Genomic DNA, 20,849 nt, shown 5'->3' with positions numbered 1-20,849 from the left:
AACAGGTTGCAGCTTGGCGTTTAACACCAAGAAAGGAATAAAAGCTGGCGTTTAACGCCAGAAATAAGCAGCAGTCTGGCGTTAAACGCCAGGATTACACACTAAGGGCGTTTACACGCCTAATTGGAGCAGGGATGAGAAATCCTTGACCTCTCAAGATCTGTGGACCCCACAGGATCCCCACCTACCCCACCTCTCTCTCTCTCTCTCTCTCTTCCTCATTCATCTCTATAAATACTCTACCCAAAACACCACTCACCAATCAAATCATATCCTCTTCCCTATATTTTCTTCACCAATCACCTCCATATCTCTTCCCCAAAAACCCCACCTACTTCACTTTCAAATTCAAACACTTTTCCTTCCTAAACCCACCCAATTCCATTCGGCCACTCTCCATCTCTTTCCCTATAAATTTCCCTCTTCACTCCTTCATTTTCACACATCATAACCACTCTCCTACCCTATTGGTTGAACCTCTATCTCCCTCCATCTCCTCCATTTTCTTCTTCTCCCCCTTCTTTCTTTCTTCTTTTGCTCGAGGACGAGAAAACCTTTTAAGTTCGGTGTGGTAAAAGCATTGCTTTTTTATTTTTTCATAACTATTTATGGCACATAAGGCCAGAGAAACCTCTAGAAAGAGAAAATAGAAGGCAAAAGCTTCCACCCCCGAGTCATGGGAGATGGAGAGATTCATCTTCAAGGTCCATCAAGACCACTTCTATGAAGTTGTGGCCAAGAAGAAGGTGATCCCTGAGGTCCTTTTCATGCTCAAGAAGAATGAGTATCCGAAGATCCGACATGAAGTCTGAAGAAGAGATTGGGAAGTTCTCACCAATCCCATTCAACAAGTCAGAATCTTAATGGTTCAAGAGTTCTATGCCAATGCATGGATCACTAGGAACCATGATCAAAGTATAAACCTGAATCCAAAGAATTGGCTTACAATGGTTCGGGGAAAATACTTAGATTTCAGTCCGGAAAATGTAAGGTTGGCGTTCTACTTGCCAATGATGTAAGAAAATGCATGCCCCTACACTAGAAGGGTCAACTTTAATCAAAGGTTGGACCAAGTCCTCATGGACATATGTGTGGAAGGAGCTCAATGGAAAAGAGACTCAAGAGGCAATCTGGTTCAATTGAGAAGACCAGACTTTAAGCCTGTGGCTAGAGGATGGTTGGAGTTCATCCAACACTCTATCATTCCTACTAGCAACCGATCTGAAGTGATTTTGGATCGGGCCATCATGATCCATAGTATCATGATTGGGGATGAAGTGGAAGTTCATGAGATCATACCTCTAGAACTCTACAAGGTGGCTGACAAGTCATCCACCTTGGCAAGGTTAGCCTTTCCTCATCTCATTTGTCACCTATGCAATTTGGCTGGGATTGACATAGAAGGAGACATCCTCATTGAAGAGGACAAGCCCATCACTAAGAAAAGGATGGAGCAAACAAGAGAGCCCACTTATGGACCTCAACAAGAGCATGAGGAAATTCCTCATGAAATCCCTGAGATGCCTCAAGGGATGCATTTTCCTCCACACAACTATTGGGATGCAACTCAACACCTCTTTGGAAGGCTTGAGTTACAACATGGACCAACTAAGAGTGGAGTACCAAGAGCACTCCATCATTCTCCATGAGATTAGAGAAGATCAAAGAGCTATGAGGGAGGAGCAACAAAGGCAAGGAAGGGACATAGAGGAGCTTAGGCATTCCATTGGATCTTAAAGAGGAAGAACTAGCTGCCATCACTAAGGTGGACCCGTTCTTTAATCTCCTTGCTCTTATTTTTTTCTATTTTTTTTATTTTTATGCTTCATGTTTATCCATGTTTGTGTCTTCATTACATGATCATTAGTGTTTAGTGTCTATGTCTTAAAGCTATGAATAACTCCATGAATCCTTCACCTCTCTTAAATAAAAAATGTGCCTAAATACAAAAGAACAAGAAGTACTTGGATTTCAAATTTTATCTTGAAATTAGTTTAATTATTTGATGTGGTGGCAATACTTTTTGTTTTCTAAATGAATGCTTGAACAGTGCATATTTTTTATAGTGAAGTTTATGAATGTTAAAATTGTTGGCTCTTGAAAGAATGATGAACAAAGAGAAATGTTATTGATAATCTGAAAAATCATGAAATTGATTCTTGAAGCAAGAAAAAGCAGTGAAAAAGAAAAAAAAGTAGCGAAAAAAGAAGTGGCGAAAATTAAAAGAAAAAGAAAGAAAAAGAAAAAGCAAGCAAAAAAAAAAAGCCAATAGCCCTTTAAACCAAAAGGCAAGGGTAGAAAGGATCCAAGGCTTTGATCATTAATGGATAGGAGGGCCCAAGGAATAAAATCCAGGCCTAAGCGGCTAAATCAAGTTGTCCCTAACCATGTGCTTGTGGCATGAAGGTCCAAGTGAAAAGCTTGAGACTGAGTGGTTAAAGTCGTGATCCAAAACAAAAAGAGTGTGCTTAAGAATTCTGGACACCTCTAATTGGGGACTTTAGCAAAGCTGAGTCACAATCTGAAAAGGTTCACCCAGTTATGTGTCTGTGGCATTTATGTATCTGGTGGTAATACTGGAAAACAAAGTGCTTAGGGCCACGGCCAAGACTCATAAAGTAGCTGTGTTCAAGAATCAACGTACTGAAGTAGGAGAATCAATAACACTATCTGAAATTCTGAGTTCCTATAGATGCCAATCATTCTGAATTTCAAAGGATAAAGTGAGATGCCAAAACTGTTCAGAAGCAAAAAGCTACAAGCCCCACTCATCTAATTAGAACTAAGTTTCATTGATACTGTGGGATTCATTGTATATTCTCTTCTTTTTATCCTATTTTGTTTTCAGTTGCTTGGGGACAAGCAACAATTTAAGTTTGGTGTTGTGATGAGCGGATAATTTATACGCTTTTTGGCATTGTTTTTAGATAGTTTTTAGTATGATTTAGTAGTTTTTAGTATATTTTTATTAGTTTTTAAGCAAAATTCACATTTTTGGACTTTACTATGAGTTTGTATGTTTTTATGTGATTTCGGGTATTTTCTGGTTGAAATTGAGGGACCTGAGCAAAAATCTGATTTAGAGGCTAAAGAAGAACTACTGATCCTGTTGGATTCCGACCTCCCTGCACTTGAAATAGAGTTTTTGGAGCTACAAAAGTCCAAATGGCGCACTCTTAATTGCGTTGGAATGTAGACATCCAGGGCTTTCCAGCAATATATAATAGTCCATTCTTTGCTCGAGTTTAGATGACGCAAACTGGTGTTCAACGCCAGCTTTCTGCCCTATTCTGGCGTTAAATGCCAGAAACAAGTTGCAAGCTAGAGTCAAACGCCATAAACAAGTTACAAACTGGTGTTTAACTCCAAGGAAAGTCTCTATACATGAAAGCTTCAATGCTCAACCCAAGCACACACCAAGTGGGCCCGGAAGTAGATTTCTGCATCATTTACTTATTTCTGTAAACCCTAGTAACTAGTCTGATATAAATAGGACCTTTTACTAATGTATTAGAAAGCTTTTGGAACATCTTTGGACCATTGTTCACGTTTTGGGAGGCTGGCCATTCGGCCATGCCTACCTTATTTTCACTTATATATTTTCAATGGTGGAGTTTCTACACATCATAGATTAAGGTGTGGAGCTCTGCTGTTCCTCGAGTATTAATGCAAAATACTATTGTTCTTCTATTCAATTCATGCTTATTCTTATTCTAAGATTTTCATTCGCACACAAGAACATGATGAATGTGATGATTATGTGACACTCATCACCATTCTCACTTATGAACGTGTGATTGACAACCACTTCCGTTCTACATGAAAACAAGCTTGAATGTATATCTCTTGGGTTTCTAATCAATGATTCACATCGACTCCCCTCTGACAATGGGGCATCTGAATCTGAGATTAGAATCTTCGTGGTATAGGCTAGAATCAATTGGTAGCATTCTTGAGATCCGGAAAGTCTAAACCTTGTCTGTGGTATTCCGAGTAGGATCTGGGAAGGGATGACTGTGACGAGCTTCAAACTCACGACTGTAGGGTGTGGTGACAGACGCAAAAGGATAGTAAATCCTATTCCTACACGATCGAGAACCAACAGCTGATTAGCCATACGATATCTGTGCATGGTATTTTTCATCCAAGACGAGCAATCTGACAGTTGATTAGCCGTACAGAAACCGTAGAGGACCATTTTCACTGAGAGGACGGAAAGTAGCCATTGACAATGGTGACACCCAACATACAGCTTGCCATAGAAAGGAGTATGGAGGATTGGATGAAGGCAGTAGGAAAGCAGAGATTCAGAAAGAATAACGCATCTCCATACGCTTATCTGAAATTCCCACCAATGAATTACATAAGTATCTCTATCTTTATTTTATGCTTATTTATCCTTTAAATTATTAAAACTCTATAACCATTTGAATCCTCCTGACTGAGATTTACAAGATGACCATAGCTTGCTTCAAGCCGACAATCTCTGTGGGATCGACCCTTACTCATGTAAGGTTTATTACTTGGACGACCCAGTGCACTTTCTGGTTAGTTGTGCAAAGTTGTGAAAAAGAGTTGAGATTATAATTGTGCGTACCAAGTTGTTGGCGCCATTGAGATCACAATTTCGTGCACCAACCACCAATAACACCACCATACCGTTACATTCAATAAATTTCACACACCGTCAACACACTACATTTTCTAAGTTATGGCATCTCCATTTAGGATATCTTTCTGGACAATGACTCAATTTCTTATATAGGCAATATCCTTTTATTTCGTCTCATCAAAATAAAATTTGCGATGTATGTCATTTTTCTAAGCAAAGAAAACTTTCTTTTTCACCAAATTTGAGTCATGCAAATGCTTTTTTTGAATTATTACACTTTGATATTTTGGGACTATTTAGAACTACTTCTATTTATTATCATAAATATTTTTTACCTATTGTAGATGATTTTAGCCTATTTACTTGGGTTGTTTTATTAAAGTCTAAAAGTGAAGTTTCACAACACATTAAAAATTTTATTGCTCTAGTAGAAACTCAATTTAATTCAAAAGTTCAAATTGTTTGTTGTGATAATGGTCCTAAATTTTTATTTACTAAATTTGATTCATCCAAAGGGATTATTCATCAATGAAGGTGTGTTAAAACACCTCAACAAAATGGTAGAGTAGAAAAAAACAAACATATTTTAAATGTTGCAAGAGCTCTCATATTTCAATCCAATTTACCTCTTAATTTTTGGTCTTATGCTATCAATCATGCGATTTATTTAATAAATTGGGTTCATAATCCATTTTAAAATTTAAAACCCCTTTTCAAGTTTTATATAATAAATCACTTAATTACAATGATTTACAGATTTTTGGTTTCTTATGTTTTGTTTCTACTCTTACTAACATTCGTTCAAAATTTGATCCGTAGACATATAAAGCAAGTTTTTTTGGTTACCTAAATAGTTTAAAAGGATATATTGTCTATTCTTTACATGATAAAAAGATTTTGGTATTTAAAAATGTTCTTTTTCATGAATTAACTTTTTCTTTAGTCACCAAAAACCCAAAACCTCTTCAGCCTACTACACCTATTCTTGTCCTAAATTCTCACTCTTTCTTACCTCCTGGACAACACACACACCAACCCATTCTCATTGATCCCACCACCCAATATGCTACTTCCCATTATCTTCACCCTAATATCATTTTTTTAGAAATTCCTACTTCAATTCCTTCTTCATCAACATGTTTAACCCCTTCTCCCTCTCTTTTCACTTCTTTCCCGTCCTGTCATATTGACCCTCACACCACAATGACCTACTCACATACATCTTTTTCTCCTACTCCTAACTCCTTTATACCAACCCCTCCTGATCAATGATTCCTCTCTTCCTTCACTGATTTGCCCGTTTTCTCTCCTTCGCCTCCATCGCCACCGCGCTGGAGCCAACGACCGACCAAGCCGCCCACTTATCTTTTCGATTGCCTATGGAACACTTCTCTTACTCCCCAAACTTCTCCATCCTTGATGTCAATATATCCAATTTCTTTTGTTTTTCTCCCTCTCCTATCTTTCTCCTTCTCCTATCTTTCTCCTTCTCACACATCATATATCTTATTCTTGCATTCTGAGCATGAACCAAAGATGTTTCTGGAAGCCCATGGAGTTTTACATTGGCATCTAGCCATGCAGAAAGAACTTGTTGCGTTGGAATCAAATTGGACCTGGCACATTGTAGATTGGCCTCAGCAAGTAAAACCAATTGGTTGTCGTTGGGTATTCAAAATTAAACACTGGCCAGATCGAACAATCGAGCGTTACAAAGTCCGTTTAGTTGCCAAGGGTTTAACTCAGACAGAAAGTGTGAATTTTTTAGAAATATTCTCCTTTGTTGTAAAACCTGCAGCTATCCGGATTGTTCTTGCTCTAGCTTCCATTCAACGATGGCCTATACAACAGCTAGACATGAACAATACCTTTTTGCACAGTAATTTGTGTGAAGTTGTATATATGGAACTTCCTCCTGGTCTCTCTAGTCGGTCCAATCAATGCTACCAACTTCTCAAGTCTCTATATGGTTTCTGACAATCAAGTCGTATGTGGTATGAGAAGCTCTCTATTCTACTTATTTCTTGTGGATATCAACAAACCATTTTTTATTATAGCTTATTTATTAAAGTTAAAGGCAACAAATTTTGTATCTTGTTGATTTATGTTGATGATATTGTATTTACTGGTAATTCAGTTTTTGAAATGGCAGCAATAAAAAAAATTCTTAATGATCATTGTAAAATTAAGGATTTGGGGACTTTGAAGTTTTTTTTGGGGTATTGAAGTTACTTATTCCAATTTAAGAATTTTATTATCCCAACATAAATACTGTTTAGATTTATTATCTGATTGTGGTCTTTTAGGAGCCAAGCCTGCTAGGGTTCCAATAAACAGTACAACTAAATTTTTACAAGATGATAGTTCCTTGCTGCAAGATCCTTTTATTTATCAACGGTTGGTTGGCTGACTCTTCTATTTAACCATCACTCGGCCAGATATTACTTACGCTACCTAACAATTGAGTCAGTTCATTGTCAGTCCAACTCAGAACCACTGTAAAGCAGCCTTGTGTGTTCTTCGATATCTCAAAAACAGCTCAGGAAAAGCTTTTCTTTCCCAGGAGTTCATCCCTTCAAATTCGTGGTTTTAGCGATTCTGATTGGGTCAGATATCCAGATACGCATCCATCTTTGACTGGCTACTACTTTTTTCTAGGAGAGTCCCTTATTTTCTGAAAAACAAAGGAACAAGCCACTGTTGTACGCACATCAACAGAAGTTGAGTACCGTACTCTTGCTAATACTACTTGTAAACTCTTATGGATATTGAATTTGCTGGGTTTCCTTTATGTTTCTTGTGATAGACATCTTGTTTTGCGATAATCAAAGTGCTCTTCATATAGCTGTCAATCCAGTTTTTCATGAGCGTACCAAACATTTGAAAGTTGATTGTTATCTGATGCGCCAAAAGGCACATGCTAGGGTAATAAAGTTGTTTCTAGTCCCTTCCGCTGGTCAACTTGCAGATATTTTTACTAAGTCACTTCTAACTAAGTCTTTCTACATCAACTTATCCAAATTGAAAATTCTTGACGTATATCATCCATTAACCCAACATAACAATAATACAAAAGAAATTCAGGCCCAAATTTAATATTCATAATAAGCAATTCTTTACTTTTCTGTTATTTCTTTTTACTCATACTTTCTTTTTATTTTAAACCGTATGACTCACCTTTTCTGTTAGGATAAGATTCTTTTTCTAGATTTGATAGTTGCCATATGAATTTAATGAATTATGTATTTTTTTTCTATATATATATATATATATATATATATATATATATATATATCGTTTGTAATTATTGATCAATAAAAAGAATACAATACACATTTTTATTCATTCATACTATTCTATGCTTTTTTTTTTGTTCTTGTTATTTTGTTGGATTTTTAAAATAGGGAGCAATTTTTATTCTTATTAAAGTAAAAATTTTAAAAGCCTTTATGTAAAATAATATGTAATTTTAAAGTACATGTTGGTTAATTTTTTTTATTTAGATATTATTTTTGATAAAACTATAATTTTTTTCCAATAAGGAGACAGTAGCTTCCCAAAAAAAAAAAAACATAAACCCTGTAGTGTTGCCAAGTCTATAAAATAAAATGTTGAGCGCATTAAATAAGAAAGGATAATATCATCATACATCACTTATTGTTCTAGAGTTGTCACACGACTTGGTTGGTGGTTTGATCTCATCTCTTAAATTTATCCCTTACACGTGGCAGCATCTTAGAGCCACAAATACCCTTTGCCTTAGAAGACCACAGTCAGAAACCTCCACCTACAAACCCTTTCCACTCAGACCTCCCTTTCCTTCGATGCCCCTTCTTATAAGCTCATGAATAAATTATTTCATTAATTAATTTAGTTTAAACATGTACGACTAATTTATATCCCTTTATTTGACCTTTCTATATATTCCTTCAACACACATAATTCTCTCTCTCCTTTTCATCTATGTCTCCTCCTCCTCCCCTCTTCTTCTTCACTTTACCTTTTTCTCTTCATCAGATTTCTTGATTGATTAGTCTTCTTCTTCTTGTTGGTGCATAACGGTCTAGCATAGCTTCTTCTATGGCGGTTTTACCTGGAAGTTCCTCCAGCTTAGAATTGACCATATCTGTGCCAGGCTTTGCCTCTTCACCACCTCTACTTCCATCATCATCTGGTAAACAAGCATCACCATATTCATTTCTTGCTTCTTTAATCTTTATATATCTTCTTCCTTCCTTTCTAGTGATCTTCATTCTTGATCGATACCTATATCATGCTAACTTCCTTTATTTATATGTATATACTATCATTTACATAATTAGAATTTGTTTCCCGTTCAAAATAAAATTAACTATTGGCCCCTTTCATAAATAAATAGAGTATTTAAATTTCTTGGCTTTCTTTATGAGTTTTGTTTTCCAATTTAAAAGTTAAAATCATAGTATGTACACCCCATCCAGGTGGCCAAGTTCTACTTTAATTTTTTTTTTCACTTTTATGTATATAATAATATGGTTGGATCATATGATAACACCATATTTTACACTCTTTTTCGTGATTAATATCTTGGATCATGGTTATGATGATAAGATAATATAACAATTTTTACTTTTCATCAGTCGGTAAAATTAATTAAATTGGGAAGCACATATACATAACAATAAATAAAAAATCAGTCAAAACAGTTTAAAATTGTATTATTTAATATTTATTATTTATCGTTATAATAAGTATACAATTTTAATATAATAAATATGTAATTACGAATATTATGTATATAAAATTATAAATATTATATTATAAAGACAACTTCTGATATTATCTCTCTAGTATTATCATATAATCGTATAATGTTCTAGTGTGTACAATAATTAATTAACGCAGTGTGCATATATATACATATATGTTTGGTATTAATTAATGCAGTGAAAGAATTGGACATAAACCAATTACCATCAGAAGAAGAATGGATTATAGCATCAAACATGGAAGATGAAGAAGAAAGCAGCAATGGAGAACCTCCACGCAAGAAACTTCGTCTCACAAAAGAACAGTCTCGTCTCCTTGAAGAAAGCTTCAGACAAAACCACACTTTAAACCCTGTAATTATTAACCTTTCAATTCTACTATTTAATTCGTACCTACTTTTACTTATATGGTAACATAAATTTTGGAATAAATTTAAGAGTTTAATTTTTATGTATCACCGGTATAAAATATACATTTCATTGTCTATTAGTATATCATCAAAATAACTAATTTTTTAAGATATAATTTATTATATAGACTAAAAATTTATGATCAAATCACTCATCATATATTTTTATATTAATTCATATATAATTTAACTTATACTTAATGTGCATTTTATATTTTAGTATATATTTTATATAAATACTTGATTTAATAATTAATTTTTATGTATACTTAATATAATTATTGATTTATTAAATAACTGTATAAAATTCTTTATATATTAATAAAACTAAACTCTAAATTTAATAACATTTTTTGAAAAAAAATGCTTATTTTTGGATATGGTTTTTACTTTTTGTGTGTACAGAAGCAGAAAGAGTCATTGGCAATGCAACTGAACCTAAGAGCAAGGCAAGTGGAGGTTTGGTTTCAAAACCGTAGGGCCAGGTTTGTTTAATTTTTTTTCTTTATAACTATATATAGTGGCAAATACCTAAAAAAAAAAAACTATATATAATGGCTTTGCATGCCATTTTAATTTCTTTTGCATTTTGGGTGGCATGACTTCATTCTTCAAAATATAATAATTCCACTTAGCATTGCCCAAAATTTGCGGATACAGATAGATATATAAAAAACGTTGACGGAATAATATATATAATGATAGTTATTATCGTATAGGGCTTATGAATCTGAATCTAATTCTACATACCCTTTATTCTCCCTAGCTACTATCCCTTATAAAAGTAGTTGAGATCGTTCATTCACCCATTAACAATAATATAGTTCATATAATAAGGAAGCATGCTATGTGAGTTATTTAATTTGTTAAAAAAACAAAAATATGTACTATTAGCTTTTCACGCCTTCGTGTTTTAATTTTGATATTACGATACTGGAGCACATATATATGCTACCAATTGAGTTAACAAGGAATACATGTGTCAAAATGTGAAAATATTATTGTACACAAAATATATAATAAAAAGAAAGAGAAAAAACTCGTGAGAATAATGTGTGCGCACATATATAATGTCAATTAGTTATTTTTTTTATAGAAAAACATACAAAAATTAAGTTATTAATATATATCATGAAATCACATATCTCAAAAATTTAAATTAATAAAAAAAATACATAAATAATTATATCTACAAGGTGTCTATTAAGTAAGAGACTATTTTAAGTTTGTTTAAATATTTGTATAAAAATTTTTTCTGTTTAATTAACCTTATACTAATTTTTTTTGTCTAACAAAAATTGATCTATAGATTTTTTAGTCATTAAAGTTCTGATGTTATATTACGAAATTACTTTTTAAAAAAATTTAAACTAATAAAAAAATATATAAATAATTATATATCTAATAATATACATCTTATATATTTATTAAACTAAATAATTTTTAAAATATTAGTATATAGTAAAAAAATTAACATATACTACTTAAGTATGTGTCAGCTAAATTTTTTTAGTATAAATGAAATATATATATACATATGTAAATAGAACATGCGTGTACGGTTAAAATGGTTTATAATTTAATATATATATTTAGCTATATATAAATAAAAATTGGCATGTGAAATAATAATATCAGGTACGTAGGTTAATAATAATTCTATAACAGTAGTAATAATCTTAGGTAAGGGAGACATAAGAATGACATATTGACATGAGAATAGCTGGCTGTGCAAATATATATAATATATGAACAATTATATAATCATATGGATTTAAAGTGTTTAAAACCATAATTTCAGCTATGTGGAAAAGAAAAACACAATCATTGTTGTCGAAATTAAAGTAGACAAGTTGATAATGATGGCACCGCATTTGTGGAGTTCTATTTGTTAGCCTCGTGTGCTACTCTGATCATCACTCTAATAAGTGCGCCTTTGACCACTCCTATTCTTCCTTTGGACCAACCATGCATAATGCATTTGATTTTACAATGAATTATTAGCTTTATTAATTAATTAATTAATAATCATCATGCATTATTTACCGACACGTATCCACACAATCAAACAGGATTTTCCACTCTTCTCCCAATAATAAAATTTCGTCCATAATAATCATCTTTGTCCCCTTAGCGCTTTGCTAGAGCCTAGAAACTATATGCATAACAATATAAAATTACAGAAATATTTTATAATAAAAAAATTAGTCAAAAAGAGTCCAAATTTATTTTATTTAATATTTATTAATTATTATAATAATTAATAAATATTAAATAAAATAAATTCCGATCATTTTTTTTGTCTCTTTTAACATTATCGATAAAATTAAATCCTACTTTTTGTTAATTTAATTAAGTCAAGGAGAGAACTACACTTCTCTTTTCATTCCCTTGTTAAATTTAACAAACACATAAACATAAATGAGATTGATCTCTTCTAGCTCCTATATATTGTATTCTACTATATGCATTCTGTTTTTAGTTATCTTAGACTTTTATTTATCAAAATTTTAATATCATATTATAAAAATTTAACATGTCCCATAACACAAACTTTAACTTATGTTATTTTATACTAAATTTTTTAAATGTTTTTACGTCAACAAAAATTAAACTCAAATTTTTAATAATAAAATTTTAATATTATATTATAAAATTATTTATTTTAAATTTAAAAAATATCATAAAATTATTTTAAAAAAATAAACAAATAAAAAATATATAAATAATTATGTCTCTCAAACGAATAAAAGAAACATATTGAATAATTATATCTCACTACATCAACTACCGTCTTAAACAATATACGCTATAGAAAACTGCACTACCATATATGACATATATATTTTGATTCTGATGATATTATACTGGTAACTTTAAGGTGAACAAAATATCATACGAATCATTAAGAAAACACTTATTTTGCAACTAACTACTGCGAATTCTCACTTTAAAAATCATTAAATAACATCAGATAGCTAGAGACAACGGTTGTTATTAGTGACCCAAAACAAAAGGGACAACGGTACGGTGGTTCTTTACAGTTGGAAGTAAGCATAAAATCGAACCTACAAAGAAGAATAATGCTGATGATATAGTGTGTGTGTGTGTGTGTGACCAACATTATATGTTATTATTGCTAAGTCCTAACCAAATACCATAATACTACTCTTCAAGCAAAGGAGCCATACGTATAAGATTTTCCATAAAGAAGCATATTTTAAAAATGAGTTTGTCTTAATCTACTGCATTTAATAACACATGAAATGAATGCCAGTTCTAAGTAAAACACAAAAATAATATAAATGAGTAATGATAGAGACTAATAATATAATACTCAATTTCAACTAATACTATAGTAGATTATCAAACAAATCTAGTATAACATTTACTGAAAATGAATTTTTGTTAAGTTTAGATTTCAAATATTTTTTTAATTAAATTTCGAATGTTTTTATTTTTAAAAATTTCGAATGTTGCAATGTTAATCGTGTAATGTTATCTGCCAGAACATTTTTATTAACAATATATTTTTTTTATACAACTAAATTTCTTATCAATTTCTTTTTCTTTTTAAAGTATCCTCTTCATCCATTTTCCTATTATTGTGCTAGTTTGTTTCTAGAAATTTGATTAGCTAACATGAAATTAACAAACTTACTTTTATTATCATGAAATTACCCATTTTAAAAACTTAAATTTATAGGAGGAGACAACATGAATAATTATATCTATAATTTTTATTTTGCTTCCTTCATAAAAATAAATTGAGATATATAATAAGATGCAAAATTGTTGATTACTGAGCATAACTCTAAAACACATGTATATATAGATTGTTGTATTGGAATTGTTTTAACAGAAAAATTGTGGAGCGTACAGGAGCAAGCTGAAGCAGACGGAGATGGAGTGCGAGTACCTGAAGAGGTGGTTTGGATCGTTGACGGAGCAGAAGCGAAGGTTACAGAGGGAAGTGGAAGAGCTGAGAGCCATGAAGGTGGGCCCACCAACCGTGCTCTCTCCTCACACAAGCCAGCCACTCCCAGCTTCAAGCCTAACCATGTGTCCCCGTTGCCAGCGTGTCACCTCAACTGCCACATTATTATCTTCCCCTAAATCGCATCAACCTCCAGCGGCTTCTCCATGATTTGATTCCGTACACACAACAACACCAACAAATTATTAATTGATATGATGGAGTAGATATTAGATTAGGTTAGAAAACAATGTTTATAGCTGTTATTGTATCTGCTTCCTTTATTTAATTTCTAGGGTTAACGCTTTTGGAGAAATGGAGCTTCTAGTTAGAGGGACGCTTTTATTATTATATATATTTTTTATTTTTTATATAGCAGTACGTTACGTCGTATCTTCGGCGATTTTCACTTTGTAATCTTCAATGCATATTTTGTGCTTCCAATTTCCATTTTACCCTCTTTCTCTCTCTTTCTCTCTCAAGTATTAACTTCTATTTCGAATTTACTCTGAAAATAACACTTTCTATACTTCAAGCCATGAACAGATCTAGAATTTAAATAATGGAGAGGGATGGGGCGCAAATTATTTTTAATATGGAGAAGGCGACGGTGTTTTTGCTGAATATTAACTCTTGGCATATTATAGCGTAAATAATGTTACGCATCTAAATTTTTTTGTTAATCAAATTTAATTAAATTGGCCTAATACAATAAAAATTTATTATGACTAGCATCATTTTAAATCTTAATATTTAATTTGGTTAGACTTTTTAAACATGTAGCATTACTCTTATAGGTGTAGAGAATACTGATACAATATGTAAGGACGTGTTGCTGTAATTTTCACAGAGATTTGTTGCAATTTCTCATCGCGTAGAAGCATTCAAGTAGCATACAGAAGCGTGTTACGAAAACTTTCGTAGAGATTCTTGGCAACTTTTCCAATATGCGAGGGGTGTGTAGTAGAGATTTCTAACAGCTTTTTTAATATAGGGAGGAGCATTGCAAACTGTCTACACACAGGGGATACTTTTGAGCTCCGAGAATAGGCAAAGAAAATGTAAGAAGCTCTTTAAGTTGAGCTAAACAAGAGAGAACTGAACGAGAGTGTTTGAAGCATTATTGTGTGCCAAGAATTATTAGTGTTTTTCATGCATAGAGTGAATGAGAGTGGAGAGCGAACGAGAGAGAAAGAAAAAATAGAGGAAACATAGAGTTTGGTGTGATTAAAGAAAAAAAAAAAGAAAATTTTTAGTGTATTTAAGGTGATTTTTATATATAAAAAAATTATAAGTTTGTATTTATCAGTGTTTTGAAAATCGAATCGAACTGGCCGGTTCAATTAGAAACCAGTTTCTTATCCAGTTCAGTTGAGGTTAAAAATTGTCTGACAAAAAATGGTAAAAAATCGGTCAAATCGACCTTAATAAACTGCTTGAACCAGACGATTTTTTTCGGTTTTCAATTTAAAAAATAAAATAAAAAATATATAAAATTCCCTTTCTCTCTCGCACACACCCACGACCCAGTCACCACCCAACCTCTCTCTCTCTCTCTAATCTCCACACGAAACCCTAGCTGCTCTCTCTCTTTTCCAGACAGCCGGCAGCAGCAGCCAGTGACCAGCGCCGCCGTCACCGACGAACTCTTCTCCTCAGCCAGCGTCGAGCCCTGCCATCGCGATTCTCTTCACCTGCATCGCTTCACCTTGCGTCGCCAGGTATGCTCGCTGTTGGCGTCGCCGCCTCTGTCCTCGTCATCGTCGACCACCCTGAAATTGTATCCCCGTCCTCATCGTCGATCCCTCTCAGTCTATCTCGCGCGTGTCAAGCCTGTCTTCGATCCCCTCTGTGCCCGAGCTCACTTCCCCTCTTCCGTCGCCATCACTTGGATTCCTCCTTCGCCGCCGGTCTTCAATTTAATTTTACTTGTTTTGTACTTTTATTTGGTTTTCTGATTTCTGATTTTGAGTTTGCTAATTTCTGCTTATTTTGAGTTACTGAATTTCTGGGTTTGTAAGCCTCCATCCCTACCCTGCTTCAGTTTTATTTTTGGGAGTTAATTGCTGCTTTTTTTAATTTAATTATGTTGATTGTTGCTTGTTTTTCTGGGTTAACTGTTATTTTTTATTGTTGTCTTCTGCATTTAATTTCTGTTGATTATTGTCTTCTGCTTTTTATCCTTCTTTTTGTTAATTAAATGAATTAATCAGGTTTTCATAATTCTATTTTTTAAATTTTAAATTATATTTTTGTTCTGTTTTTAATTTGTTACTGCAGTTTGATTTTATATTCTATTTGTTTGATTTTATATGTTTTTATAGTTCTATTTGTTTGTTCTAAATTATGATTATGATTGTTCCAAATTTAAATTATGATTATGTCTGCAAATTCAATGGTTGGTGGTTATTACTGATTTGTTTGTTAGTTTTGATTATTAGGTTATACATTGAAATTTTAAATTTTGAATTTTATTAGGTTAAAATTTATTGAAATTTAAATATTTAAAATTATATATTAAATTTTTTAATAATTTTATTTGATATTTAATTAAAGCAGTCGAATTATTGAACCAGTGAACACTACAACATTTTGGGTCTATGACCACAGTTTTTTTGGTCACGGTATACCCTCTGTGGTCACGGTTTTTTAAGGTGACTAAAAGAAATCCATAGTCACGATTTTTTTTGGAAAGGGTGACCATAGAGTACCTGTGGTCACAGTTTTTTAAAACAGGGTGGCCTAAAAAGGTCTATAGTCACGGTTTTGAGGGGTGACCTATGGAGGATCTTTGGTCACGATTTTTTACAATGACTAAAAAGGGTCTATAGTCACGGTTTTAATCATTTGAGTTTTAATTAAATAAGATTTTATATATTTTTTATAATTTTAAATATTTTATCTTTTTAAAATTTAAAAATTTTAATAATTAAAAATTAATAATAATTTTATATGATTTATTTTAAATATTAAAAATTTAAATATAATTTTATAAATAAAAAATTAAGTTAAATACTATTAATTTTAAATAAAAAATAATTTAAAACTTAAATAATATAAAAAATGATTTAATAACTCAATAATGGATGAAAAACTAGCCCGGTGACCACTTATAATGCCAAATTCATTTTAATTATAGTTTAAGTTGTAGCCATGGTACGATATAAAATAATTGGAACAATATAAAAAATTAATTTTGTACACTAAAAATTTAACCATTAAATCGATTATTAAATTTTGTTCTTTAATTAAAAAAAATATGAAAACCTAAAAGGCTAAAACTAAAAAACAAACAAAGCTAAGGAAAGCAAGCCCCTTCTTTCTTCCCCTAATTTATACACTTCCTGAGAGTGAGAACTCTGAAGGAAATTGAAAGTGCAAGCTCCTCAGGGCCGCCGCCGTCCCAAGCTCCTCAGCGCTGTCGCTTCTTCCTCTTCTCTATTTTGCAAAACTCAGATAGTTCAGCATGTCGTCTTCATCTTCGTTGGCTTTTCTGTTCGTGGTTTGGAGTAGCTCGTCGTCGAGTTGCCGCTTGCCGTCATCTCGCCTATCGCCTTGTCTCGTCGGTTGCCGTCCGACGAAGGTTTTGGCCTCCGTTTCTTCTTTTGAAGTTCTGAAATTGTTGTTTAATCATGGTGGTTCTATTTTTCTTGTAATCTTCTGTAGTTGCCTGTTGCTGATGGATCTGTCTTGTATTTGCTGGTTGGTGATGGCTGTAATTTTTTTCAAATTTACGGATGGTTGGCTTTGTTAGTCTGATTTAGTGTTTTACTGTTTTGTAATTGCTGGATTTAGTTCGAAATTTTTGTTAAAAACTTTAATAAGAGCATTAACTTGTTTTACTGTTATTACATTCAAGAACTTTAATAAGAGCATTAAGTTCATCAGTTGGTGCTTTCCATCTTGCTACAAGAGCTGACTTTGAAGAAACAGCGGATTCAAGGATTTGTGATTACTAATTTACTGATTTGAGGTTAGTGAAAAGTTGAGTCTGTGTTACTCTGTTTCAGGGATTTGAGGTGTATTTGTAATTTGTGATTTCTTGTTCACAGGTCTATTTCATAAGTCTTTACCTCTACAAATTAACGATGTTTTTGGTTTCTGAAATCCAAGTTGTCCCTTTTCGAGCTCGTCAGTTTTGCAACATAAATTCGGTAATTTAAAGCTCAACCTTATTCCCCATTATTATACTGCATTATTAGTTAGTACTTAACATTGCTACTATATATTATGTATATATCAAGATCATGAAAAACTAATAGGAATTATTTTGCCTATTTTAGATGCGAACCCATGTTAATAAAAAAAGTTAACTTAATAAGTTCAAAAAAAAGTGCATTAAACTAATAAGAGTTAACTTAATATGAGGAATTTAGTATAATAGGAGTTAACTTAATAAGAGTCAACTTTATATTGAATCAGGTTCTGAGACTTTATATATATATATATATATATATATATATATATATATATATATATATATACTAATTTTTTACAGTACATTGCTATGATTCAAAATATAGAAGCTTAAAATCGGGCATTATTTGGTTTAATCTGATGAGAATATTAGATCATCATTATATGAGATCATCATTATAATTCTTGTTATACTTAGTATGTTCTTTTTATGTGGCTCAAAACCTTAGCAAATGTTCCTTGTTGTTTAGTGGTTGAAATTTTCATGTTGATTGATTTATTAAACTTGTGCTCTATATTCATTACTCAACTGTACTGCATACATCATCAAAAATATTTTTGTTCTGTTCTAACATGTTTATTTCTTTTGCTAGCAAGAGGACATGATGTGAAGAAAATATGTTCTATACAAATATAAGATGGGATGTGTCTTATAATTATTTTGGTTATCTAAATATATTATTTTGATGTGTTCTTTACCTTTTGATAAGAGACTTTATCCGATATTACATGTAATGGATAAATTACACCCTATTTTGATTAGTGTTGTAATGGATATCTAGTTTTTAATGAAACTTTTATGATTTACATTTATTGAATTTCTCATTCTTAGACTTATTTTGTGATTATCATCATTTTGGGATGTGATTATGCTTTAAAAAAAATTAAATCTCATAAAATAAAACAGGCTATGGCCATGGAAAAAAACTGTGACCATAGATAAAGCTATAGTCACGGTTTTAAGGAGGGGGTGACCATAGATAAGACATGGCCACGGTGAAAACGGTGACCATAGATAAGGCAATGGTCACGGCGAAAAACTGTGACCATAGATAAGGCTATAGTCACGGTTTAAGGAGGGTTGATGGTGCGCGTGTATGCAAACCCCACACTTTTCGTATAGTAGCAGTACCAGCATGTGCACTGGGTCATCTAAGTAATACCTGAGTGAGTCAGGGTTGATCCCACGAGGATTATGGCTTGAAGCAAGCAATGGTTGTCTTTCAGGTCTTAGTTAGGTGGAATCAGAAGGTTGTTGGATTGATGCAAGGGAAATTAATAATAATGTTGTATATGAAAGGAGTAAAGCAAAATGGGTAGAGAATAATGATAGGAATTATATGCTGGGAATAGAGTTGAGAGTCAGAGTTGTTTTGCCTTTCTGAATTGATTTTGGTATCACTATCTTCTTTGCTTGTGAATGATTTCCTTCTATGGCAAGCTGTATGTGATCAAAACCATTGCCCGTGGTCATTGATCTCTTCTGCTATAGAATGAACGCCAGGCCCGTGGTCATTCAATCTAATGGAGGGTGAACGCTGCTTCCTTGGATTCTAGCCTATACCACGGAGATCCTAATCTCCCAAAAATTGGCTGAACTGGTGTCTCGAAAAGTCCCCAACGAAATCATGGATTAACCGTCTGAGAGATGTATAAACATAGCTGTTGGCTCGTGCTTTCCTTCCAAGTATTCACATGAAACCAAGTAGACGCAGGTGTTTATCAGGCACGTTCGTCTTAATGTGATGAATAGAGCTAATTTGTCAGATCATCCTATTCACCACGATGAAGATCGGATATGCATCTTAGAAGTAAATCAAACACTGATCAAAGAAGAAATAGTGATACTTTTATTAATTCATAGGACTCAGCAGGGCTCCTCCCCTCAACCTAGGAGGTTTAGAAACTCATACTGAAGTAAAAACAATGATAAACGTGTATGATGAGAAAAAGTGATGTAAGTTATTCGAATGACATAAATAAAATCCCTTAAATACTAAGCTAATGACTAGTAAAGGTACAACAGTCTTTTAGTGCTAAAATCTACTTTTGGGGCCCACTTGGTAAGTGTTTGGGCTGAGCTTTGATGAGATCTACGTGCTATAAGGTCTCTTGGGCGTGGAATGCCAGTTAGGGAGTCATCTCTGGGCATGGACATTGGGCTCTGCTTCCTTGGGCGCTGGACGCTAGAAAAGGGCAGGAAGCTGGCGTTTGACGCCAATTTTGGGCCTTCTAATCCGAAACAACATAAGAAATATTATACATTGATGGAAAGCTCTGGAAGTCAACTTTCCATATGCATTGAAAATGCTCCATTTGGACTTCTGTAGCTCCAGAAAATCTCTTCCAAGTGCAAGGAAGTCAGATCTGGACATCATCTGCAGTGCTTTCTCTGTCTCTGAATCAGACTTCTACTCCAGCTCCTCAAATTCAGGCAGAAAATACCTGAAATGGTACGAAAACATACAAACTCAAAGTGGAATCCAAAAATATGAATTTAATACTAAAACCTGTAAAAACTTAACAAAAACTAAGTAAAACCTATCAAAAACTACATGAAAACTTTGCCAAAAAGCGTATAAAATATCAGGTCATCACAATCCCAAACTTAAAATGTGCCTTGTCCCCAAGCAACTAAAAATAAAATAGGATGGAAATAAGATTAAGATGCAATAAATTTCTAAGTTTCCAATGAAGCTCAGTTTCAATTAGATGAGCGGGACTTAGTAGTTTTTTGTTTCTGAATAGTCTTGGCATCTCACTATCCATTGAAAATCAGAATGGCTGGCATCTTTAGGAACTTAGAGTCTAGATGATATTATTGATTTTCGTAGTTCATCTCTTTTTAATTCTTGAACACAGCTTTCAGAGTCTTGGCCGTGACCCTAAGCACGTTGTTTTCCAGT

The 20,849-nt window shown here is 33.0% G+C and overlaps 1 protein-coding gene across 1 annotated transcript; it reads left to right on the top strand.

The window, feature by feature from the left end:
- The first annotated feature begins 8,383 nt into the window (after positions 1-8,383).
- LOC112796752 (homeobox-leucine zipper protein HOX3) lies at positions 8,384-14,190 on the top strand. Its single transcript, XM_025839349.3, has 4 exons — positions 8,384-8,786; positions 9,539-9,714; positions 10,176-10,255; positions 13,653-14,190. The coding sequence occupies exons 1-4, from the start codon at positions 8,693-8,695 to the stop codon at positions 13,915-13,917; spliced, it is 615 nt and encodes a 204-aa protein (XP_025695134.1). The 5' UTR covers positions 8,384-8,692; the 3' UTR covers positions 13,918-14,190.
- Positions 14,191-20,849: the final 6,659 nt, after the last annotated feature.

This window comes from Arachis hypogaea, chromosome 4 (genome assembly GCF_003086295.3).
Source record: "Arachis hypogaea cultivar Tifrunner chromosome 4, arahy.Tifrunner.gnm2.J5K5, whole genome shotgun sequence".
NCBI classification, from domain to species: domain Eukaryota; kingdom Viridiplantae; phylum Streptophyta; class Magnoliopsida; order Fabales; family Fabaceae; genus Arachis; species Arachis hypogaea.
Note: the sequence above shows the minus strand (reverse complement) of the source record. Positions and strands in the feature narration are given on the sequence as shown.